This window comes from Carex rostrata, chromosome 7 (assembly GCF_964058835.1).
Source record: "Carex rostrata chromosome 7, lpCarRost1.2, whole genome shotgun sequence".
Classification (NCBI taxonomy): Eukaryota; Viridiplantae; Streptophyta; class Magnoliopsida; order Poales; family Cyperaceae; genus Carex; species Carex rostrata.
The window spans coordinates 3,168,025-3,194,725 of NC_135924.1; the positions used below are offsets into that span (position 1 = coordinate 3,168,025).

General features: G+C 32.4%; 3 protein-coding genes across 3 annotated transcripts in view; all 3 read left to right on the forward strand.

The window, feature by feature from the left end:
- On the forward strand, window positions 1-10,496 carry LOC144556574 (UPF0481 protein At3g47200-like). The gene is made up of 2 exons (XM_078304961.1): window positions 1-1,596; window positions 10,468-10,496. Exon 1 carries the CDS (start codon window positions 1-3, stop codon window positions 1,396-1,398), a length of 1,398 nt encoding a protein of 465 aa, XP_078161087.1. The 3' UTR covers window positions 1,399-1,596; window positions 10,468-10,496.
- LOC144556575 (UPF0481 protein At3g47200-like) overlaps window positions 8,822-26,701 on the forward strand; it is a 24,539-nt gene continuing 6,659 nt past the window's right edge. Inside the window, exon 1 of the mRNA XM_078304962.1 lies at window positions 8,822-10,376. Coding sequence (XP_078161088.1) covers window positions 8,836-10,293 — 1,458 coding nt within the window. The 5' untranslated portion in view covers window positions 8,822-8,835 and the 3' untranslated portion in view covers window positions 10,294-10,376. The remainder of the gene's footprint in view (window positions 10,377-26,701) is intronic.
- Window positions 21,871-23,637, forward strand: LOC144556664 (UPF0481 protein At3g47200-like). Its single transcript, XM_078305052.1, has one exon. The coding sequence runs from the start codon at window positions 21,871-21,873 to the stop codon at window positions 23,635-23,637; it is 1,767 nt and encodes a 588-aa protein (XP_078161178.1).

The following is a 26,701-nucleotide window of genomic DNA, read 5'->3' on the forward strand; positions in this document are numbered from 1 at the left end:
ATGAAAGAAACCAAGATAGACATTGTAGATGGTGAAGTCTCTCGTCTGGCAAAATCAATGCAATCTGACCCATTTTGGGGCAAAACGAACGAGGCAAACAACTTCACCATCTTTCGCAAACCACATCACATTTCCCAAAGCAAGAAGAAACTCTTTGAGCCCTCCGTCATCACCATCGGCCCATTCCACCGTGATCAAAAGGGTCAAAAGGGCCTCCAACTCCAAGCCTTCGAGGAGGAAAAATGGCGGTTATTGCAGGGTTTCTTGTCCCGTTCCAGCATAAGTTTAGATCTCTGTCTAAAAGAGATGAAGTCGCTAGAAGAGGAAACACGGACGTGTTATAGTGAGAAGTCTACTCTTGACAGCGATACATTTGTCAAGATGATGTTGCTTGACGGATGTTTCGTGCTCGAGTACTTCTTACAATTGTTTATAGGAAAATTGAATTATTCTCGTGTCATATATCCTGATCTGCTACTTTTAGAGAACCAAATTCCCTTCTTTATAGTTGAGAAGTTGTATCAGATTGGTTTAAAACAAGAAGATAGAATGAATTTTGAGAAATATAGAATGAGTTTTGTTAAATACCTTGCTTATATGTTTTTGACCCTAGGACTAACAAAGGATATAAACTCCATTCCATATCCTCCATCCTTCAAAAAAGTTCCAGATCCTCCAGCTGAAATTCAAGACTCCATACACTCCAAAATTCCAGAACCTCCAGCTGAAATTCCAAACCCTCCAGATAAAATTCATCATTTGGTTCATCTCTGTTACCACTATTTAGTGCCCCACCCAGAACCTAGGGTGCCATTGAACTCAGAAAAAGGGGATATATCCTCTATGGTGATCCCTTCTGCCACTGAGCTAAAAAATAAGGGCCTGAAATTAAAACCAAAGAGCAACCCAAAACATATGCTCGACATATCATTTGATCATGGTGTCTTACAAATCCCTAAACTAGCAATCACCGCTGAGAATAAGCCTATTTTAGCAAACCTTGTAGCATTTGAACAATCCAAACATGCAAATAAGGATTTACCCTTTACAAGATTTGTAATATTTTTGGATAATCTAATCAACACAGTATCTGATGTGAAAATATTACAAAAGTGCGGAATCGTTGAGAACTGGCTAGACAGTGAAAAGGAGGTGACTCAGTTCATCAACCAGTTCACCGAAGTTGATTTTTTTGAGAGAGATCACTATTTGGCGGGATTATACATGAAAGTGAACGGATATATTAAATCAAACTGGGACCAATCAAGGTGGAAAAAGCAGCGAGCAAAATTGAAACGTGAATACTTTAGCAGTCCGTGGAAAGCAATTTCTGTCGTTGCTGCTTTCATACTTCTAGTTCTTACCTGTGTACAAACTTTCTATGCAGTTTATGCCTAGAAATTTCCCCCGAGCTCATGATGCTTTAACTTTCACAGTACTTTGTTGGGCTTCTAAATTGAACAAGAGAAAAGTGGCGTTACCATGTATGCTAGGAAGGAGTTGTTTTTTTAATCATTATTTTTTTTCTTTCCTTGTTTGTCATTCCTTTTAGTGTTGTATCTTGTCTGTGTTTTGTTTTTATGATTTGCTACGAAGGTTTATTTTCAGCACCGGTTACAGGCATGTATTGTCTTTTTTTGAGAAACTTGGCAGCAAAGTGATTTTATTGAAATTTAAATAAAGTGAATGAATTGGACAAAATAAAGTATGCAGACCTATATCATTAAATAAATGTGTTACTTACACGTGTAAGTGCTTATGTGTTAAGAAGAAATAATCGTAGTGGCATGTTATAATAATAGAACTAAGTTAAATTAAGTTTATTTGATAAGTTTAATCAGTTAAATAAATTATGATATACATAAATTGAATAAAAACGTTAAATTGTTCACATAATTCTGATTAATCGGCCGCATACCGAATAATCGCTTGGCGGCACCGCATCCGTCTGACGACCGCATACCGTTATTTATAACACTGAGCGAAACTAGACAATTAAAATTAAAAGTCTGAAATATCTAGTGTAATGTAATTTTATTTTACAAAAATATAAAAAAATATATATATATACAAAAATTGCAAAATTTAATTAGTCAAAATTTCAAATTTTCAATTTACAATATGATTTAGACCTTTTTATACCACACTACCATCCAGCCCTGATTGGATTATGGATTATGAACCAGTCCATTAAAAGATTAAAACTGCGGTAATAATTATATTTGTCTATAATAATCCTCCATAATTGGGTGATCCATTACAAACAGATCAGACAGTATCCGCCATCCAATTGCAATTCAAAAGTATTGGGCCTACATGGGCCTACATGGACCCATTCCCAACTTGTTCATACAATTACAGCCATTATAGAATTCAAAATAAGTACCAAACCAAAATCTCATGGAATTGAATGTCAGCCCTTTGCATTCTCAATTTGAATATTTATTAACAAACTGAAAAATTGAATATCAATTAATTAATCCAATGGAATAAATGTATTTCATCCATGGTATGGTGCTTGATAAAGAAAATACTATTGTACAAATTTATGATATCAAACAAAGGTCCGTTAATTTCGATATTAAATCATTTCAATTCTAACGTCCAAAAATTAGTTAATTTCATGTTTGAGGTCTTAATCACGTTGATGATTATTTTTCTTTATTGGAATAAGGCTGAAATTAATAGGCTATAATGTGCACTTTGCTCCACCATTACGCGGTGAAAGAAATTAATTGAGCTTGTCATATGCCTAATAATTAAAATTAAATGCGCAAAACTGTAGCGGATTTAAATTTAACAAGGTCAGATTCAACAAACGAATTCATCAGAAAGGTTAAAAATTAAAAGAACGTAACCATTCACATGGATACAGGTTAAATTTTTAGTAGTCATTAATTACCAGTTGGAACATCATAACTAGCTTGTAAATTAGAAGGATCTTATGTTAGTTGTATTGTCAGACTACACTGAGCCCACGATTCTAACAACTTTAATTCAAACTCATTGTAGATAGAGAAAATTGACTCTTATATATGCTCATATGAAAATATAATTTAAATCAAAAAATTAAAATTGTATATTGTAAATTATGAAACTATAATCAATAAAATTAGAGAAATTACATTTTAACAAAATCTTCAGTATAATAAACCAGAGATTATAGAAGGATAGAAGGTGCACGGCGCAGACATCAAAATTTTCATTCACCTGCTTGAAAAAATACATTTATATAGGGGAAAAGGATTGAAACGTATGGGCTATGTAGGTCCAAGGTTTTGATGCATTTTCCGTAGATAATTTTTGGTCATAATGATTGAAGCAATATCATCAATGATCGGGAGATTATTTTGTTAACAATCTGTATAAAATTTGATTTGTGATCATAAATCTTGAAGTATAAATAAAGGTTTTGATGTGTGAAATGTGCTTTGGTATGGATTACAAAATGTTGTTTATACAATAGAAATATATAATTAAACAAACATCCTGTTTTCAATGAACTAGGCAAAGGAACATGATCTCTATGTAAAAGATCATGGATTAGAAAATCAAATTGGAAAAATCCTTTGTTGTATTACAAAAGTATTAAATAGTTGGGTAGCTTGATCTCCAACTTTTTCTAAAAAAAATATTGTTTCCAATTGCTATCCTTGGATTATTCCAGAACGAACAATTGCTATCCTTGGATGTCTCAATTGCTATCCTTGGATGTCTCCTCTGCACTATCACTTTGATTAGGCTCATCCTTCTCCTTAATCCAACGACTCCTACCCTCGGGGAAGTTCTCAATCTCAGGACATTTGACATATTCTACGTACTTCAAATTCTTAAATGAGCTCCTCAGCTCAACCCAGTTGGTTTTCAAATTCTTCAAGAACTTGAGACGCAATATCTCCGCTTCCCACATTGCATCGTTTCTAATTTTTGTAAGCTTTCCGCCACTAATATATAATCTCTTCAACTTTTTTAGCTCTGCAGAGTTCAACAACTCTGTTGCCTCAGTTTCTGGATAACATCTTATATCCAACTTTTCCAGATTCTTTGGTAAAGAGTCAATGAGTTTCTTATTATTGTCCTTATTTCCTCCCCATATGATGGCCAGTACCAAAAGGTTGTCCACAGGTTTTAAGCCACTGGAATCTTCGAGAACTGAATTTCCGGTGGCAATTCTAATGCTGAGTTTCCAAAGCTTACTGAAATTTGAAAAATAACCTAGCTGGCATGACTGGTTTTTGTTTCCCACGCTTCCCACCACAAAACCCTTTAATACCTCCAAATTAGAGAGCTCACTTACCCATTTTGGCATATAATCTAATAGGTAGGTAGCACTCTGATATATCTAAAACCATCAACTTCTTGAACCAGCTTCCTTGGGGCATATAGTCAAAATTATGACAAGCCTTGAGGTCTAATATTTTCAAGTATTCTAGCTTCCCAATTGATTCATGAAGCTCTTCTATCCTCAAAATGCCTCGCAGGCTAATTAAGTCATGGCTTAGGCATCTATGTTATGGCCCAATTTTACTCTCTGAACATTAAACAGCTGTCCTATTGACTTAGGCATCTATATATGTTATGGCCCATTAGCCCAATAACGACCCAGCCCAGTCCAAACTTCTCTTTAATTCACGCACGGAGCGGCATTGGACGGTTATGAAAATGAAAAATATTCAAAGAAGGACAATACAGAATGCCCATTAGCCCAAGAAAATAGAGAAAACGATATATATACTAACATATCAAATTATATTGCTTGGATCAAAGATTACTTGTTCTTTTCGTTTTGTGGTATATTTTCTTTTGATTTTCTTTTCTCTTTTGTAAATTTGAAGATTTATTTTTTTAAAAGAGGTGGAGCATACTATGAAATACTTTTGCTTTTGCTTTCGCTTTTGATTTCTTTTCTTTTATTCTTTACTTCATATTTCCTCTTTGATGATATAGAAATTCATTGCTTGAGCGACTAGCCATTTGTTACTTTCTACAATCAAAGTTTTCTTTAATTTGCTGGGGCTTAAAAAATTATTCTACTTGAAGAATAATTGTAGTAAAAAATTCTTGTATATGTAGGATTTCTTGCATGTAAAATTAGGATTGAGTCGCATGGAGGGGTAATAACTAATAAGCTGTCTTTTTATCATTAGCAACGCCAACAAAATAGAGAAACATAACGGAATCAACTATATAAAATATACAACTTCCAAATAGACTGGATTACTATATATACTAATATATCAAATTATATATTGTACAGTCCTGGCGCACCATTGTTAATTAATTAATATCATTCAAAATAGCTACGGCTATTGTGATAGATGGACTCAATTACGGTGTCTCTGACTTTGTCTATATATGCTGCATGTACTCTATGGTTTGCAATTTCATTCCATTTGTAGCCTTAAAACATTTGTTAATAATTTCTTTTTGTCTTTTTTTTTATAATATATTGCTAATTTTTTAAGCTTCTTGACAAAATCAATTGACTAAATAATTTCTACTAACTAATGATAAAATAATGACTAATTTCATTGGACTAATTCAACGCTACTGTTTTTCTGGCGTGCCCTTATAAAGTGCTTAAGAGAGATATCAGAATGGGGATAGTTGATAATGTGCTTTGGCAACTAAATTTCTTTTTATTACCAATATTCCTTTCGTTTCTTGGGTACATTTTCCTTTTTTATTTTCTTTTCTCTTCTGTAAATTTGAAGATTTAATTATTCGAAAGAGGTGGAGCAGCAAGACAAGGAAATGTTGAAATACTTTTGCTTTTCGTAATGTGGACACCATATGTTTTATTCTTTACTTGATCTTTTCCTCTTTGATGATATGCAGATTCATTGCTTCACTTCATTTCGTAGTATATATATTTCATATTGAGAGCAAAATAAGTCTAATATTAGATATACTTCTATGTTTTATTGATATCTTTTTATGATGAGTTAGCTTTGAAATGCAAAAATACAATTAATATCAAATTTAATTTGCATATAAGCTCGCTTTTGTAGTAAATCATTTGAATAGGATAGAGAAAATATTTATGGCGTCTTTAAACCTCACTATACATATCAAGTTGGATTTAAATTATTTTCTAAACATTCATCTCATCTATAGAAGCATAATGAGTCCAACATTGACTAAATTTTGAGATCATGTGCATAGTTTATTATAATTTAACTTTTACACCAGATCATTATATAAATTTTGCAAAATAAATAATTATCTTTAAAAATTATTGTAGATATGATGTGCGATTTCTAAAAATAGCTAGTAAAAGTTAGATATGTAGGAATTCTTAGATATTATATGTATGCGCAATTGCTTTAATAATTAAGAAATACAAACTATTAAACACAAGCAAAAACTGTTACTAATTTCATTTTAATATGTCTAGATTATTCAAACATTTTAAAAAATGGGAAAATTTCTAGTGTCCCCATGTAAAATCTTAAAATAGCCAATATCCCCATCAAAACAACATAATATCCAATATCCCCATACAAACTTCATATTATTTCTTCTATCCCCATTTTACATATTTAAATTTTTGTTTAATTATTTTAACATTAAATTGACAAATTTATCCTCTCATTCCTCAAATATTCATTACTGTTTCCAACATTCAGTACTTCCTTCTCCCACAGGTAAATTTTTTCATGCCAGCCATCCCTTACCTCTCTTCTCCGCCCTCTCCTCAACCATGAAAAATTTTTTTTTTTTCCAAAAGAAGCCTATTTCCGATTTTCTCCTAGCTCCTTGTGTCTCTTATCCCAAAATTTACCCAAATGTATACTTTTATGTATACTTTTATGACACAAACGGACCTCATCAATAATAACTTGAAATTTCAAATTATAAAGTAAAATATTTTTTCTTGTTTATCAATTAAGAAAGCCATATATCCTTGCACCTAAAAAATTGAATCATTGTAAACTGGGGATAAAAGTTAATTGCGTCATTAGCTGCTTGGGTTGAGAAGAGCAGACAACAAATCGAGCCTCTTGTGAGTCAAGTTAGACATACTTGGTGGAAACAGTTGATATCCTAAAAGTAGAAGGCCTTGAAATTTCACTTAAAAGATTCAAGGTTAAAAAACTAAGTTTGGTATTATTTATTTTATTTATATGTTTGTTTTGTTTTGATCTTTAGTCCGAACAGAGCATTTGTTAGACCTTTGTTGTATAATAGCAAAGCAATTTACCATCGTGTACACATTGTGCGTTTATTTTTTTTTCTTGTGCAAGTTGTATATTTTGACAACTTTTCATTTTCTTGGTTTTCTCCTCTGCTTGTATAAGAGAGAAATGAGGTATATGTTTTTATTCTCTTTTCTTAAGTCTTTTGTCTTATTCGTTAATTTTTTTTTTTGCAGTGACATTTCATTAGTCATTACTAGTAAGCACATATGAGATATTTCATATTTGCATGAGGGATACTTAATATTTTGTATTCAGAGGTTTCAGATTTGAATGAGGGGTACTAGTGGGAACATATATATTATCTTTCACTCATAAGAGATAAAATGAGCCATGAGAAAACTGGAGACGGATCTCTTTTGAAAAAAAAACGCTTGAGGCTGAGAGCAAGAGGAGAGGGCGAGAGAGGTTGGGGGAGAGGGACGGGCATGAAAAAATTTAGCTGTGGGAGTAGGCAATGAATGTTTGATGAAGGAGAGGGTAAATTTGTCAATTTAATATTAAAATAATTAAATAAAGAGTTAAATAGATAAAATGGGGATATATAAAAGAAATAAAATAAAGTTTTGATGGGGATATTGGATATTATGTTGTTTTGATGGGTATATTGGCTATTTCAAGATTTTATATGGGTATATTGGCTATTTTAAAAAAATTGTGAGCTTTTTGTTGGTCCTATATATGAAGGCGTGCACAAAATATTATGTAATATACTTGACTTAATTAAGATTTTTTTATAGAAATTATACTGTATTAGTTTAATTTAAACATATTGTTTTATAGAAATTTCAACACTTATACTGTATAAGTTTAATTCAAACAAATATAATAAAATATGTTTTATAGAACAGGTTAATTTTACTGGATGATTCTATAAAATAATTTATGTTTTGTTAACTAAAATGCTTTAAGCACTACTTGCGACATATTTCTTTTTTCTCATTTTCTTCTGGATCGATTGCTCTCAAATTTCTAAAAAAAATTCCACTTTTGAAACATTAATTATTGAGATAACAAATTATAATTTTTCTGATTTGCAATAAATTATTCTTACAAGATCCATTACAAATGTCTCACTTCAAAGGTTTAATTTTTCTTTTTGATTGAGATAACAGGCGTACTAGGAGGCCTCTAGTTCGTGTGCAGGTCATATATAATGAACCATTTCTTTGGAGGTTATAAAATAATGATAAATGCATATTAAATTATTAATAGTAGAAAGTCAGCAAAAATATATAGTGAAAGATATATAGTTCCAGTCTTCCAGAAGCACATTTTTCAAATACTAGTTAAGAAAAAAATATAGTTATGAATTTAGAAAGACTTTAAATTTCTCAGATTTCCATGTTCAATTCGTGGCTCACTGTTAGACCTGATTTATTTCAGGAAAGATTTTTCAATAATGCAAGGGCTCTGTTGAAAAGTAGCATTTTTATTTTCTTATGCATGAAGGTTCAAGGTTGTGTATGTACAATAATTACAAGAGAGTTAGTGAAGGTCCTATCTTCCAGCCTAGCGTGATGGGGCCACACTAATGATCAATATAAATACAAATGTTAAAGGTCGTTTTGTTGAAATTGAACCAATATTCTTCCATTCACAAAAAAAATAATGGATTGTAGATGTTGAAGCCTCAATGCAACGTGAACTCGACAAATTATGGGGCAGTACGAACGAGGCAACTAACTTCACCATCTTTCGCACACCACATAACATTTCCCAAAGCAAGAAGAATCTCTTTGAGCCCTCTGTCATCTCCATCGGCCCATTCCACCATGGTCAAGAGCACCTCCGAACCTTGGAGGAGCAAAAATGGCGGTTCTTGCGGGATTTCTTGTCCCGTAAGGACCACATAAGTTTGAATCTCTGTATAACAGAGATGAAGTCGCTAGAAGAGAGCACAAGGAGGTGTTACTGTGAGAAGTTTGATGATCTTAAAAGCAAGGAATTTGTCGAGATGATGCTACTTGACGGATGCTTCTTGCTCGAGTACTTCTTAAAAAGAATTGAAAAAAAATGGGATTCAATTCTTGAGGTTGGCTGGAATTCTCTTTTCAAATATGGTGATTTCCTACTTCTAGAGAACCAAATTCCCTTCTTCATAGTTGAGAAGTTGATGGAGCTGATTGGTTTTAATCAAGAACGTAAAATGTTTTTTGTTAAATACCTTGTTTATAATTTGTTGCCACACTCCACATTTCGAGACCCTCGAGCTGAAGCTCCAGGCACCAGAGACTCCATAAATGCAAACCCTCCAGCTGAACTTCAAGAACGTCTAGCTAGAATTCCAGATCCTCCAGCTGAAATTCATCATTTGGTCCATCTCTGTTACCACTATTTAGTGCCCAACCCAGGGATACCAGTTGTATTGAGTTCCAAACCATTGTGTCTAACCAAAATATTCAGAGCCAATAGAATTATCAATGGGTTGCTTCATCGGTTTCATTCAAGGGTGCTCAGAGGAAGATCTCCTCATTCGATTTCTCAAAACTCGTCAGTGCCATTGCCGAATTCTACTGGGAATATATCCTCGATGGTGATCCTTTGTGCCACTGAGCTCAAACAAAAAGGTGTGAAATTCACACCAAAGAGTAACCCAAAACATATGCTCGACATATCATTTGAATATGGTGTCTTAAAAATCCCTAGCTTAAAAATCACCGATGCCACTAAGCCTTTTTTCACAAACCTTTTAGCATTTGAACAATCCAAATATGGCAAAGAGAATTCACCCTTTACAAGCGTTGTAATATTTTTTGATAATCTAGTCAACACACCAAATGATGTGACAATATTACAAGACTGCGGAATCGTTGAGAACTGCCTAGGCAGTGAAGAGGCGTTGACTCATTTCATCAACCAGGTCACAGAAGGTGGTATTCTTTTGGAAGGTCACTATTTGGCAGAATTAAAGAGGGAAGTGAACAGATACATTGGATCAAGCTGGAACAGGCAGCGAGCAAACTTGATTCGGAATTACTTTAGCAGTCCGTGGGCAACAATTTCTCTCATCGCTGCTTTCATACTTCTAGTTCTTACATTGGTACAATCTTTCTTTGCAGTTTATGCCTATTTCATTCCCCCGAGCTCATGATGGTTTAAATTTAGCAGTACTATTCGGAGCTTCTAAATTGAACAAGAGAAAAGTGGTGTTAGCATGTATGTTATGAAGGAGTTGTTTTTTTTTTCCTTCATTGTTTCTCAATTATCATTTGATCCTTTTAGTGTTCTATTTTTTTTTCTTTTCGTTTTATGATTTGCTACGAAGTTTTATTCAAAAGCACCGTGTAACTCTGCACTATATATCATTTGATCCTTTTAGTTTCGTTTATTATTATTCAATTTTCTTGAATGTTCAATATTTGTTTGAATTATGGATGTATTTATACGTTGAATGTTGTTTTCTGTGTGTTGAAATATTGAATGTTGTTTTTTTGTGTATTGAAATATTGAATATTGAATATTTTTTGTTGTATGTTGTAAATATTTCTTAAATTATGGATGGGTAATATTGTATGTTTAATGCCTAGGAAATATGAATGTTAGTCAACTAATGAAAATAAAAGAAATAATAATAATGCAGGATAAGGAATAATAATAAAGCAGGATAAAAAAAATAATAAAAATGTTAGTGATCAATTATAAAGAATAACACAAACAATTTGTATTTACCATCCGTGTATGGTTTACACAAGTTATACACGGATCGATATCACTTTTAGTAACTGTGCATATATATATATATATATATATATATATATATATATATATGGATAATTATGATGTTTGTTTGTAATCATCCTCCATTATGGATAAAAGTGAGAGAAGTCCGCAGTATTGGTCCTAAATTGGCATACAACTCCAGCCATTATAGAATTCAAAACTAAATCTCATGGAATAGAATGTCATCCCTTTCCATTCTCAAATTAATTTTTTATTAACAGAATTAAAAATTGAATATTGATTAATTAATCAACTGGAATAAATATATCAATTTCTTCCATGACATGGTGCTTGATAAAGAAATTAAATACTGCTGTACAAATTTATCATATCAAACAAAATTCTGTTAATTTCGTTATTGAATAATTTCTTACCTCCAAAAATTAGTCAATTAATTTCAAATTTGAGGTCTTAATCACGTTGATTATTTTCTTTATTGAAATAAGGATTAAATTAATAGGCTATTTTCACTTTACTCCACCAATTGAGCTTGTGTCATGCCTAACAATTTTTGCAACTCGATTTGAAATTCTGGATTATTCGCTATCAGGTAACCAGATTTCTCTATTATTTGTGTTTTTGATTTGTTTGGTTGAATTAGATTTTGAATTGGGTGTTTGATTGTGATGCATATTTAACGGGATAGCTGGTCTGAGGTTCAAATTTGATTTGTTAAATGATGTGATTAATGTGTATTGAGAATTTGTGAAATGATATGATTGTGTGAAATAAAATGAGATATTGCTTGACTTGTTTTATTGATAACCTAGACCTAGGGGCTCTCGCCAGTTAAATATGTAGACATAATTTGATTTGAAATTGTTTGGATTAATCCAGTCTGTTTGAACGATTGTTTAATTAAGCCAATTATAGAGAATCGCGTTGTTAAATAACCGGTTACTAAGCTTTGTAACTAACCTCATATTGTTTTTGTTTATTATTTTTGTTGTGACGTAGGTTGACAGGACAATGGATGAATGTCTGGATGCCTCTCTTGTCGTGACTCCCGGCCCAGCGGCAGAGTCGTGACAATTTTGGTATCAAAACATTCGTTCCTCAGACTGTGTTTGAGTCCAAGTTTCACTTGTTATCAGTATTTAATTTGTCTGAATTAAATTCTTAACTATCTAAAATTATTATTGATCGATTATCAATTGCATGAAATTTGTCATGCGTTATATCATGTGGTTATCATTCGGTTTATATATCTGATTGACATTATATAATCATTGAATTTATCAGTATTTAAATTTAATGACAAGTTATTTTGATTTAAGTTGATTATCACCTCTGATTGATCTGTATATGATAAATTCAATTTGATTATTAGTTATTATGTCCGGTTCGATTTTACTATCTGCTATTTGGAATTTTGAGGACAAAATTCGTTTAAAGGAGGGGAATTTGTAACATCCCGATAATATATAGTTTTCAAATATATATACTTCGGATCTATATATACTATTGATTAATTCCAATGTTTAAATTATAAAAATGAAAACTTTAGAAACAAAAAGAAAATAATAATCTTTTTTTAAATTATTTTGAACTTATATACAAAAGTTGAGAACTTATTGGGTCTATTTAATAAATATGTAAACTTAAAACTTAAAGAATGAAAGAAGTAAAAATTTTAAACGTTGAAAAATAAAACTACAAACATTGGAAAAAAGAGAGGACGTGGCATTCAAAGCCACATGGCTACAGGGCTCTCATGCCTAAAACCACCTATTTTACCCCCTTCTTGCGTGGCAATATTTGAAAACTCCCCAAATCCTTTAAATACCTCTATTCTTAATCAAATTTGGAAAATACAGAAGAAAAATGAAAATTCATTGAAATCTTTACACGGTCTGAACCCCTTTAATCTTCATCTCCAATTCTTGGATCAGCACTTCGGCCTGACTTGCTGAGAGAGGCTTCTTTAATATCCTGGCCCGTTCCCCTGGGCATTGGTATTTTCCATTTCCTTTGAGTTACAAACGTGGGCTTCTTCTAAGAGGAATTGTCTTGTACTTTGGTGGGCCCAGAGTCATCCAGAGAGCCATCTTCATTATTAATTTTCTTCATTTAATATCTGCCCAGAGTCTCCTTCGGCTGTCTCATAAATTCTTTATTTTGTTCTTCATTTGGGCTGAAGGTGAGTTCTTTGTGGGCTTCGGAAAAATATTAGGTTCGGCGGGCCCAAGGTCATTTTGAATTTGAATCCGAATAGGTTCAAGCATTGCCCTTCCCCAAAGAAATTATTAAATTTGTTTGCTATAATAAGGCCATTGGAATGTGCGTTTTCAATGCTGGTGTTAAGTACAACTGAATTGTTTTTTGAATTTGTTGAAAAGTTCCATTTAACCGGCAACATTTTGCAAATAATAGTAAATTTTCTTGGGGCATGAACCACCTGTTTTGGGAACCGTTATAGGTAGTCCTTGATTTAAATGTTACGAACACCTGTTTTGGTTCTTCCAGCTCAGCGTGATGGCCACAGTAATGATCAATATAAATACAAATGTTAAAGGTCATTTTGCCGAAGACGAACCAAAACTCTCCCATTCACGAAAAAAAAAAATACTAATGGAAGAAGCCCAAATAGACATTGTTGATCTTGAAGCCTCTCTGCAACGTGAACTCGACACATTATGGGGCAATGCAAATGAGACAGAGAACTTCACCATCTTTCGCACACCACATAATATTTCCCAAAGCAAGAAGAATATCTTTGAGCCCTCTGTTGTCTCCATCGGCCCATTCCATCGTGGTCAAAAGCACCTCCGAACTGTGGAGGAACATAAAAGATGATACTTGCAGGATTTCTTGTCCCGTGGAGACCACATAAGTTTGAATCTCTGTATATCAGAGATGAAGTTGCTAGAAACGAGAACACGGAGGTGTTATAGTGAGATGTTTGATGATGTTGACAGCAATGCATTTGTCAAGATGATGCTGCTTGATGGATGCTTCGTGCTCGAGCACTTCTTAAAAAAGTACGAAAGAAATGAGAATTATATTTTGGAGATTGGCTGGAATTATAATTTCATAGTTTGTGATTTGCTACTTTTAGAGAATCAAATTCCCTTCTTTATAGTTGAGAAATTGTACGAGATTGGTTTCAAACAAGACATTAGAAAGAATTTTGTTAATCCCCTTATTCGTGAAGTGGCCCGCAAACTATCAAATGTCACTAGAGACTCCATATTTGCATATCAGCCACCAGCTGAAATTCATCATTTGGTCCATCTCTATTACCACTATTTAGTGCCCAACCCAAAGAAACCAGTTGTATTGATTTCCAAATTTGATCTTACTAGAATGTTCAGCGCCAATAGAATTATCAAAGGCTTACTTCATCGGTTTCGTTCAAGTGTGCTCAGAGGAAGATCTCATCATTCGACATCTGGAAAATCGTCAGTGCCATTGCCGAATTCTACCTGGAATTTATCCTAGATGGTGATCCCTTCTGCCACTGAGCTCAAAGAAGCAGGCTTGAAATTCACACCAAAATGCAACTTGAAACATATGCTCGACATATCATTTGAATATGGTGTCTAAAAAATCCCTAGACTATACATCATTGATTACACTAAGCCTATTTTCGCAAACCTTTTAGCATTTGAGCATTCCAAATATGGAAAAGAGAATAAACCCTTTACAAGGTTTGTAGCATTTTTAGATAATCTTGTCAACACACCAAATGATGTGACAATATTACAAGAGTGCGGAATCATTGAGAACTGGCTAGGCAGTGAAGAAGACTTCACTCATTTCATCAACAAGGTCACTGAAGGTACAACTTTTAGTGCAAATCACTATTTGGCTGAATTATACACGGAAATGAACAGATACATTGGATCTAGTTGGAACGGGCAGCGAGCAAATTTGATTTGATTACTTCAGCAGTCTGTGGGCAGCAATTTCTCTCGTCGTTGCTTTCATGCTTCTTGTTCTTACATTGGTGCAATCTTTCTTTGCAGTTTTGTCCTACATCCGTCCCCTGAAGTCATGATACTTCAACTTTCTGTACTATTCGGAGCTTCTAAATTGAACAAGAGAAAAGTGATGTTACCATGTAGGTTACTTTTTTCTTACAATGTATGCTTGGAAGAAGTTTTTTTTTTTTTTTTTTTGTTTCTTCCTTGTTTGTCAATTGTAATTCCTTTTAGTGTTGTATCTTGTATGTCTTTTGTTTTTATGATTTGCTATGAAGTTTTATTCAGAAGTACCTTTGGTTTATTTTACTTTTTTTTTTGCAAATCAATACATAGATCTATTTATCTCCAATCATAGTTCGTAAAATCGGAATCGGAATCGGACTCGGTCACTTGATCGTGAAATCAAAATCGAATGATCAGTCAGAATCGGGTTAATTGGATCGGTAACTTGGATTATTTTGGCAGAAGCATGTTTTTCACTAAAAGAATAGAAAAAATTAGTAAATACAATATTTTCTATAAGAAAAAAGAACTAAATATATACAAGAGAAATAAAGGAAGAAAAGGAAATATAAAAAAATTGCTAAATTTAAGGGAATCCATTTTCTTTCCTCCACAGCTCTTTTCGTTCTTTCTTCCCAAATTGTACTTTCTTTCTGACAAACTAAATTTGACGCAAAGGAAACAGGCAAAATTGGCTGTTGAGGGAGAGAATCGACTTGAAATCGGACAAGACTCGCTTGACTCAGCCTGAATCGGAGCAAAAATCGGATAACTCGGCCGAGTCAACCCTGATTCAATCGAGTTTTGATTAAAAAATCTCATGAGCTTGAAACTAGGATAAAACTTGGCCCGGTCCCGTCTGATTCCGAGTTGACTTAGAATCGGCCGATTTTTCAAACCATGTTTCCAATTTCACCTCTTGAAACCCTCTTACCGCAGATTTTATTTTAATATCCAATATTTAGATAAAAATAATACAAATGTCCAAGTAGTCATGAGAATTTCAAAAATATCCAAACCAACAAAATTTTTTACAGTCGAATACCGTTGAAATTTTCGGCTGCCATATAACATGAGTTAGGTTTTTGCCCGCAACCCTTTTGTATATTTATGATTTCTATTTAATTAGAAATTTTTAAGAATTTTTTATTTTTTTATTTTAATATTAGAAATATTTTAGATATTTTTTCCAAAATAGATGAAATATTATATAATTTGATTTATTAGAATGATTGCAACAATTAACGAACATCAATATTTTTCGGGTTAGATTTTTGGTGGATGTAAGAAAAACTAATTAAAAAAGTAAAAAATGTTTTTCATATGAGAAAATAAATAAAATATTTTAGTCCTTCTAGTACAATTAATTCTTTCTATGTCAAAAGTCAGAGATTTTTTTCTTTTTTTCAAAACTAGAAGTATCACAATTTTTTATGTATTTATCTAGAAATGACATTTGAACCGGAATCAATAACTCAGAATCAAATTAGATAATATTCCATCTACTTTCGAAGAAATATATAAATTTTTTCTAATATTTTAATAGAAAAATAAAAAAACTTATAAACTTTTCTAATTAAATAAAAAATTATAAATATACAAAACAATTTCTTTGTTATTTTCGGCGCCCCAATTATTTTCTCGGCCGTCGAAATTTTCGGGAGTGTAGGCATTTTTAAAATTGTCAATAATACTTGAATATTTGCATTATTTTTTATTTAATATTTGATATTAAAAGAAATCAGCCCTTACCTGCTTGTGGTGGAATCTCATTTCCCCCAAAAATGAGTCCATTGATCATTTAAAATATTGTTCTATCAATGTTAAAATGGAAATCTAATTAATTATAATAGTACTTAAGAAACAGAGAAACACGTAATATGGTAATTAAGAATGCTATTTAAAAATTGTTTTTGATTTTCGGATATGAGAATTTATCTTTCACATTGGAATATAATTTTACAAAGCACACTTTCTTCTATATTTTGTATAATGCTTTGTCCACGACTCGTCACACTTTCTTTTTAATTTGAGCTTGATGTTAGTACCTCTGTCTTTAGTGGTGTTGAATTGTGTAGCGCTCATATATAAAAATAAACAAGAGCTGGTAGATATATTAATAAGAGAAATATATATTTACAAAGTTTTTTACATAAAAACCCAAGATTCCTTATCAGAAAATGATTAAGGAACACTCCTAGAAACATTAAAAGAACAATTAAAATTTCAGTTTCAAAACTGAGATATTAAAACACTAATTATGTTACGTGCATCTTTATGGTCATTTTAGTTTGAGAATAATTTTAACACATATTATTTGTAAGGTAAATTAGTTTGCTATTGAAAATATCCCAAAATCATCCATAGAAATTAGCAATTTTCTTAGATATAACACATCGACAAAGTAATTAGTTAATTTGCTATCACAAATTTTTTGCTATGTATAAAAGAGAAACAGTAATTAGTTGCAAAGCAGCAAATAGTCAACAACTTTCTGAAAACAAGTCTAATAGAATTATGTAAAGAAAAAAAAAATGTTACAACAGTTTTGTAATGCTTTTATTATCTAAAAATTAGTTTTAACTAAATTTCCAAACTCTGGTGTCACAGAGCCATGCACCTAACGTAACATTGTACATAGTGCTTAATTTCTGTTTCCTCGCATTACAAGGCTTTCTGCTGTATACCTTTATGCAGCCTCAGAAAATTGAAAAAGACACATAAAATTGAACAACAATAACAACAACAACAACAACTAAGTCTTTAGTCTCAAACGAGTTGGAGCAGGCTAGAAATGAAACCCAATCACAGCATGGGTTTCATTTCATAAGAGAATGGCTGGTTTTTTACCGCTGGCTCGTCAAGCCTATCACGAATCTTCCTCCTTTATCCTGGCTTGGGACAAACTGTGCAGAAACTACACATAAAATTGAAGTTTTGAATATTTAGAAAAAGGAAAGAAATAATTCTAGGGCCATCGACAATGAAAAACCACACAGGTGCAATGACTACACAAGATTAAGCATTTCGATAAAAAAAACAAATGATTAGTATAACTAAAATTAAGTGGTACTAATATTACAATTGTATTGTGCCAGTACAACAATGTTGACAAAATCTTACCATTCTAGTCTAATAGGTTGAACAAAACAGGGCACTTTCCGATAATGCACACCATGGTTATAGCAGCACAAAATTTTTATTGATTTTATTTACATATTTCACTGCACCAGTGAAAAAAGTATCATCTCCAATTTTACACAAGCACTGGTTTCTGGAATAAATCCAGATGTGACAATATCATTCTTAAAATAGTTTATTCAGAATATCAAGTTAACTAGTCATAATTTGAATCAAAAGGAACTATGCAAAAAAAATTAAGCTTATTGGGTCCTAATTAAGATACTCTACCATAATAATTAGTACCTCTCACTACTCGTAAAAAGCATTCCAGTCACTTGCGATTGGTGATAATTTGTCTAAATTGGAACAATATCCCCACTTGTCATCGCAAAAAAGGTACTATTTAAAACTAATTTGTACAAATTCCTGCGATAGCATGTCCCACGAAATTGGTGAAGAAAAATGATTACTCCTTAGTTTCACCATTTATTTAAAATGGTTAGAACGAGGCAATAGAAACCAGCTGTCATGGAAAATTCAGAAATTCAATTTTACTCTCTGAACATTTAATAACACTTTTTAATAAATTTCAAGTTTTAACTTAGTTGACACAGAGAAATAGAGAGAGGTTGCTTAGGAAGTAAGCCCATTTTAGAAGTGTCTAATTGACTTAGGCATGCATCTATGTTATGGCCCATTAACTTAATAACGACCAACGCAGCCCAAAGTTCTCTTTAATTAACGAACGGAGCAGTGTTCGACGGTTCTGAAAATGTAAAATATACAAATATAAGGACATTAGTCCAATAGCGAATATATAATAATAATTGTCCGATTTATATATATAAAACAAGGTCATTATCTCTGTGGTATAAGAAAAACGTTTGATAATAAATTTTCAATTTTCAATTCGACCCAAATCTTGTCATTTATTTTATTTTCTTTACTCTATTTGAATAATTCTTGTCAATCTCAAAGATATGCTATCCCAGTAAATAAGTAACTATAATTCAATTATATTGCTTGGATCAAAAGATTACTTATTCTTTTCGTTTTGTGGTACATTTTCTTTTCATTTTCTTTTCTCTTTTGTAAATTTGAAGATTTAAATTTTTAAAGAGGTGGAGCATAATGGCAACACAAGGATACTATGAAATACTTTTCCTTTTGCTTTTGATTTCTTTTCTTTTATTCTTTACTTCACATTTTCTCTTTGGTGATACGGAAATTCATTGCTTGAGCGACTAGCCATTTGTCACTTTCTACGATCAAAGTTTTCTTTAATTTTCTGGGGCTTAAAAAATTATCCTACTTCAACAATTCTGGTAGTACAAAATTCTTGTATATGTAGGATTTCTGAAAATAGCTTGTAAAATTAGGATTGAGTGGCATGGAGGGGTAATAAGCTGTCTTTTTTGTCATTAACAACGCCAACAAAATAGAGAAATATAATGGAATGAAATATATAAAATATATAACTTCAAAATAGACTGGATTACTATATATACAAAAATATCAAATTATTGTAGAGTCCTGGCGCACCCTAATTAATCAACTAATATCATTCAAAATGGACTCATTTACGGTATCTCTGAGTTTGCCTATATATGCTGATGTACTCCATGGTTTGCAATTTCATTCTATTTGTAGCCTTAAAACATTTCTTAATAATTTTTTTTTGTTTTTTCTTCATGATATATAGTAAATTTTATAAGCATGAAAAAATCAATTGACTAATTAATTTATACTAATGATAAAGTAATGTCTAATTTCCTCGGAATAATTCAGTGCTATAGTTTTTTTGGCAACCAAAGTTCTCAAGAGAAAGTTAGCGGAATGCGGATAGTTGGAGAATGTGGTTTGGCAACTAAATTTCATTCATTACTTCCTTTCGTTTCTGGGGTACCCTTTCTTTTTTATTTTCCTTTCTCTTTTGCAAATTTGAAGATTAATTGTTTGAAAGAGGTGGAGCATAATGGCAAGACAAGAAAATAGTGAAATACTTTTGCTATTCATAATGTGGGTACCATGTGTTTTATTCTTTACTTCATTTTTGCTCTTTGATGGTACGGAAATTCATTGCTTTAATTACTTCATTTTGTAGTGTATATATTTCATTTTGAGAGAAAAATAAGTCTAATATTATAATTATATTTCATTTTGTTTTATATATATATATATGAGATGAGCTATAGTGAGCCATGGAGTAAAACGCATTTGTATTTCACGTCATATTTTCATTTTGAAAATCCAAACGACTGATCTGAACCACTCAACATGATCTCCATATTGAAATGTGCTTGGAAACTAAATTTTACATTTTTTGGAATTGTTTTACTATTTATTAAGCAATTTTGAAAATTTCTGTTTTGCTGTGAACAGTAAAAAATTATGGACCATCCGATCAGCGATTTTCAAAGTGGCTTAATAAATAGTAAAACAATTCCAAAAAATATAAAATTTTGCCTCCAAGCATATTTTAATATGGAGATCATGTTGAGCGGTTCGGATCAGTCATTTGAATTTTCAAAATAAAAATATAGTGCCATGGAGCACAAACTCATTTTACTCCATGGCTCATTTTAGCCCAACGCTTTTTTTTATTGGTTGCAGGAAATCATTTGTATAGGATAATGGAAATATATAAGGTGTCTTTAAACCACACTATACATATCAAGTTGGGTTTAAATTATTTTCTAAATATTCATCTCATATATACAAGCAGACTAAAATTTTCTGAAAAGTTGTACGCATGTAAAAATATAATTCTTTTAATATTTTTATATTGCAGATTTTGTTGTTATAAATCAATGATAAAATTTCAACATATGAAGGCGTATGTGCATAAAAAATACTGTATTAGTTATAATTTACTTGACTTAACTAACAATATTGTTCTATAGAAATCATTATTATATAACTTAAATTATGCTGTATTATAAATAATTTACTTGCCATAATTAGGATTGTTTTATAGAAATCATTATTATATAACCTAAATTATTCTGTATTAGATATAATTTTATGAAGCAAATTCCATTGAACAAATTCTAGTTTTATATAGTTTAATTTGAACAAAAATACCAAATTTTGGATTATAGTTTAGGTTTATTTTTATTGAATGATTCTATAAAATAATTTATGTTTTCTTAACTAAAATTAATGCTTTAAGAGAACTACTTCTGTCATATTATTTTTCTCATTTCTCTTCCTGGATCATTGTCCCCTAATTAAGTACTAAAAAATTATTGATAAAGTCTCACTTTTGAAATATTAATAATGGACATAACAAGTTATAATTTTTCTGACTTGCAATAAATTATTCCAACAATATCCTACTAGCTCTTCCATTCACCAAACGTCAGACTTTTGAAAACACTTCGATGGTTTGATTTTTCTTTTCTTATTTTTAATTGATTGAGATAACAGGCCTAGTACTCGGAGGCCTCTAGTTCCAGTGCAGGTCATAATGAACCATTTCTTTGGGGGTTATAAAATAATGATAAATGAAGATTAAATTTCTACTAAAAGAAGTAGAAATTTAGTTCCAGAACCACATTGATCTCCATACAATAGTTAAGAAAAAAATTGAGTTATGAATTTTGGAAGACTTTAACTTCCTCTGAATTCCTTGTGCCTTTCGTGGCTCACTGTTGGTCCTTCATTTTAGGAGAGATTTTTCAATAATGCAAGGTCTCTGTTGAAAAGTAGCATTTTTATTTTCTTATCTATGCACAATAATTATAAGAGAGATCTGGTGAAGGTCCTATCACTTTCCAAGCTCTATCTTCCAGCTCAGCGTGATGGGGCCACACTAATGATCAATATAAATACAAATGTTAAAGGTCAGTTGGTTCAAGTTGAACCAAAACCCTTCCATTCACCAAAAAAAATGAATGGAAGAAACCCAAATAGTTGTAAATGTCGAAACCTCTCCTCTGTTAGAACCAATGCAACGTAAACTAGAATTGCGCAAAAAAAATATGCAAAGTAAACTGGACACATTATGCGGCAATACGCACGAGGCAAAGAACTTCACAATCTTTCGCATACCACAAAACATTTCCCAAAGCAAGAAGAATCTCTTCGAGCCCTCTGTCATCTCCATCGGCCCATTCCACCAAGGTAAACAGAGCCTTCGAACCATGGAGGATCAAAAATGGCAGTTCCTGCAGGATTTCTTGTCCCGTCAGGACCACATAAGATTAGATCTCTGTATATCAGAGATGAGCTTGCTAGAAGAAAGAACACGGCGGTGTTATAGTGAGACGTTTGATTATCTTGACAGCGATGCATTTGTCGAGATGATGCTGCTTGATGGATGCTTTGTGCTCGAGTACTTCTTAAAAGCTATCGTAGGAAATTTAAATTCTATTTTTGAGGTTGGGTGGAATTCTCATTTCATAAACCGTGATTTGGTACTTCAAGAGAACCAAATTCCCTTCTTTATAGTTGAGAAGTTGTACGAGCTGATTGGTTTTAATCAAGAATTTAGAATGATTTTTCCTAAATACATTGCTTATTTTTTGTTACCCGATAACTCCATATTTCCAGACCCTCCAGCTGAAACTACAGACACCATAGAATCCATAATTACAGACCCTTCAGCGGAAATTCCAGACCCTCGAGATGAAATTCCAGACTCACCACCTGAAATTCTAGACCCTCCAGCTGAAATTCCAGACCTACCAGCTGAATTTGTAGACCTTGTAGCTGCTGCAATTCGAGACATTCTAGACCTTCTAGCTGAAATTCGAGACCCTCCAGCTGAAATTATAGAATTTCTAGCTGAAATTCCAGACCCTCCCGCTGAAATTCATCATTTGCTACATCTCTGTTACCACTATTTAGTTCCCAACCCAGAGAAACCACTTGTATTGAGTTCCAAATCATTTAATCTAACCAAAACGTTCAGTGCCAATAGAATTATCAAAGGTTTGCTTCATCGGTTTCGTTCAAGCAAAATGTTCAGTTCCAATAGAATTACCAAAGGTTTGCTTCATCGATTTCGTTCAAGGCTGGTGCGTAGACGAAGATCTCGTCATTCGACTTCTCAAAGCTTGTCAGTGGCATTTCCAAATTCTACCGGGAATATATCCTCGATGGTGATGCGTTCTGCCACTGAGCTCAAACAAAAGGGCCTGAAATTCACACAACAGAGCAACCCGAGACATATGCTCGACATATCATTTGAATATGGTGTCTTAAAAATCCCTAGACTAACAATTATCGATTCCACTAAACCTCTTTTCGCAAATCTTTTAGCATTTGAACATTCCAAATATGGTAAAGAGAATTCCCCTTTTGGAAGGTTTCTATCATTTTTGGATAAACTAGTCAACACACCAAATGACGTGACAATATTACAAGAGTGCGGAATCCTTGAGAACTGGCTAGGCAGTCAAGAGGAGTTGGCTGATTTCTTCAACCAGGTCTCTGAAGGTAATTTTGTTGCGAGCAATCACTATTTGGCAGAATTATACACGGAAGTGAACAGATACACTGAATCAAGCTGGCCCAGGCATCAAGCAAAATTGATTCGTGATTACTTTAGCAGTCCGTGGGCAACAATTTCTGTTGTCGCTGCTTTCATACTTCTAGTTCTTACATTAGTACAATCTTTCTTTGCTGTTTTTGCCTACTTCATTCCCCCGAGCTCATGATGCTTTAACTTTCACAGTTCTATTCATGGCTTATAAATTGAACAAGAGAAAAGTGGTGTTACGTACCATGTATGTTATGGAGTTATTTTTTTAATTGTTTTATTTTCTTCCTTGTTTGTCATGGCTTTTAGTGTACTATCTTGTCTGTCTTGTGTTTTTATATATGATTTGCTCCGAAGTTTTCATTGGTTTGCTTTACTTCGTGTGTTTTATTGGTCAACATCTGTTGGTTAATGCGATATGCTCATATCTATATATGGATTCCATTCACTGGTGGTCTAACCAACTGCAAAATGTTTTATTTGATTTCAATATGCACAGTTCATCTAACAACAATAAACATAAATACTTGAACCAAAACTGTAAAATAATTTGACAATTATATATCCAGAATAAAGATCTTTGAAGGCGAATTTAACCAATTGACCGATGACTTATCTTTCACTTTGAAATATAATTTTAAAAATCACACTTTCTTCTATGTTTTGTATAATGCTTTGACAGGCCGTAAAATTCATTTTTTTTTTTTTTTAATATGTTTTGTATATGCCAAGGGTATACCGCTCATGAAAATATAAGTGAGCTGGCAGAACAAATTAACTTTCACTTCTAAAACCGAGATATTAAGACACTTCCTTTTTTTCAAGGTACATTCACAGAAGTTGATTTTAAAGGGTACAAAAATAGTTTTTTGCGAGTAAATTAAATATTATTGTATTTTCATGGAGAATATAGCTATTTACAGAATTTGTAGGGGCACATTATATTTGTGAAATTACTATTTTTTGTTACGGTTATAAATATAATTTGTTCTATTATGTTTCGTTTTGAATTATCGAGCTTAATTTAAAAAAGAATTAATAAATTTATTAAAGGGCCGGGTAAAATTGAACAAAATATGAAAATGGAGAAGTTGGAGGGTGCGAATTAATCCCGGCCCAATTTGACCCAAATGATCTGAAGCTGGAAGACCTGAAATTAAGCTGGCTCGATCCAACTCTTGATCAATGTTACATTATATACATCAGAATCCCATTTTATAAAATCCAAAATAAATAAAACAACTAAAAATTTGAATAATGAAATTTAAGAGAGAAAGAGGAGAGCGATACATGCAACCTACTAAAAAAATCATCTCAAAATCACACAGATTTCTTTTCTTTTTTTCTATTAAAAATTGATCTAATTAATTAACTAGTCTGCATCACTTGTTACTAATTAATCAGATCATTAACCAGATTCTTGATGTCACCTTAAGAACTCCCACCCTCTTGAACGGTGGCCAGTGCCGATGTGGAAGCATTCTGTTATATGGAGCACATTGCCACAGTTTCACCTCCAGGTTCCATGAATTTGGTGACAGCATGAGCTATTGTACGTAGTTCCTGGTACGAGTTCATGGTCTTCCTCTTTAGTGCTCCTCTTTCCTCCCTTCCACACCCTAGCGGTACAACCTATCGCTTCCACCAATAGTTTTTCATTAATTAGTTGCTCATATGTGAAAGCCCAAGTCAGCATTGGCATGGCCGAAATAATGCCTTCTAGAATTGAATTCCATCTGCAGTGAGTCATGAAAGCCCCAGTTGCCTCATGAGCAAGGATCAACGCTTGAGGGTCCCATCCTTTCACCACAAGTCCCTTTCCACCTATCCTATCCTCACATCCAGAGAGCCATCTTAGTTATTAAATTCTTCATTTAATATCTGCCCAGAGTCATCCAGAGAGCCATCTTTGGTTTATTTTACTTTGTTTTTTTTGCAAAGCAATAGATAGATCTATTTATTTCCAATTTCACCTTTTGAAACATTCTTACCACCGATTTTATTTTAATATCCAATATTAAATAAAAAATAATACAAATGTCCAAATATTATGAAGAATTTAAAAAATACCTACACCGTAAAAAATTTCGGCAGTTGAATAAAGAATTGGGCCGCCGAAATTTTCGGCGGCCGTATAACATGAGTTAGGTTCCCGTCCGAAACCCTTTTGTAAATATATGATATTTTTATTTAATGAAAAAAAAATTATTCTAGGGGTATGCACAAAGAAAAACCACACAAGTGCATGCCTTATTAATTCGTGCAGGTATGATATCGTACAATGACTACACAGCATTAAGCATTTTAATAAGAAGCAAATGATTAATAATAATATGTCTAAAATTAAGCGGTAATAATATTACATTGGTATTGTACCAGTACAACGCTGTTGATAAAATCTTACCACTCGTGTCTAATTGGTTGAAAAAAACAGGGCACCATGGCTATAACAGCCATATTTTTTGGTGATCATCTCTCTTGAGGCTCTTATAATACATATCTTTGTGATTTTATTTATATATTTCACTTCACGAGTGAAAAAATGTAAATCAGGGTCAATTTTACACAAGCACTGTATTTTGGAAAATAAATCAAGATGTGGCAATACAATCTCTTAAAATAGTTAATTCAGAATATCAATTTAACTAGTCCTAATGTGAATCAAAAGGAACTATGCACCAAAATTACGCTGATTAAAAAATAAAACTCAAATTACGCTTATTGGGTCCTAATTAAGATACTCTACCATAATAATTAATACCTCTTACTATTCTTGAAAAAGTATTCCAGTAACTTGCAATTGGTGATAATTTGACTAAACTGGAAAAATATCCCCAATTGTTATCGCAAAAAGGGTACTAATTAAGAGTAATTTGGACAAATTCCTGCAATAACATGTCCCATGAATGGATATAAGAGAGCTAAAGTGGACACCAAATCCAAACAAAAGAAGAAAACATAGAAAATGGTGAAGAAAAATGATGATATTTAGTTTCACCATTTATTCAAAATGGTTAGAATGAGGCAATAGAAACCAGCTGTCATGGAAAATTGAGAAATTTACTCTATGAACATTTAATAACACTTTTTGATAAATTTCAAGTTTTAACTTAGTTGACACAGAGAAATAGAGAGAGGATGCTTAGGAAGTAAGCCCATTTTAGAAGTGTCCAATTGACTTAAGCATCTATGTTATGGCCCATTAACTTAATAAGGACCACTCAGCTCAAACATCTCTTTAA

Excerpts from the sequence above, each read along its gene's own strand:
- LOC144556664 (XM_078305052.1), top strand. The coding sequence starts at position 21,871 with ATGGAAGAAACCCAAATAGTTGTAAATGTCGAAACCTCTCCTCTGTTA.
- LOC144556574 (XM_078304961.1), top strand. The coding sequence starts at position 1 with ATGAAAGAAACCAAGATAGACATTGTAGATGGTGAAGTCTCTCGTCTG.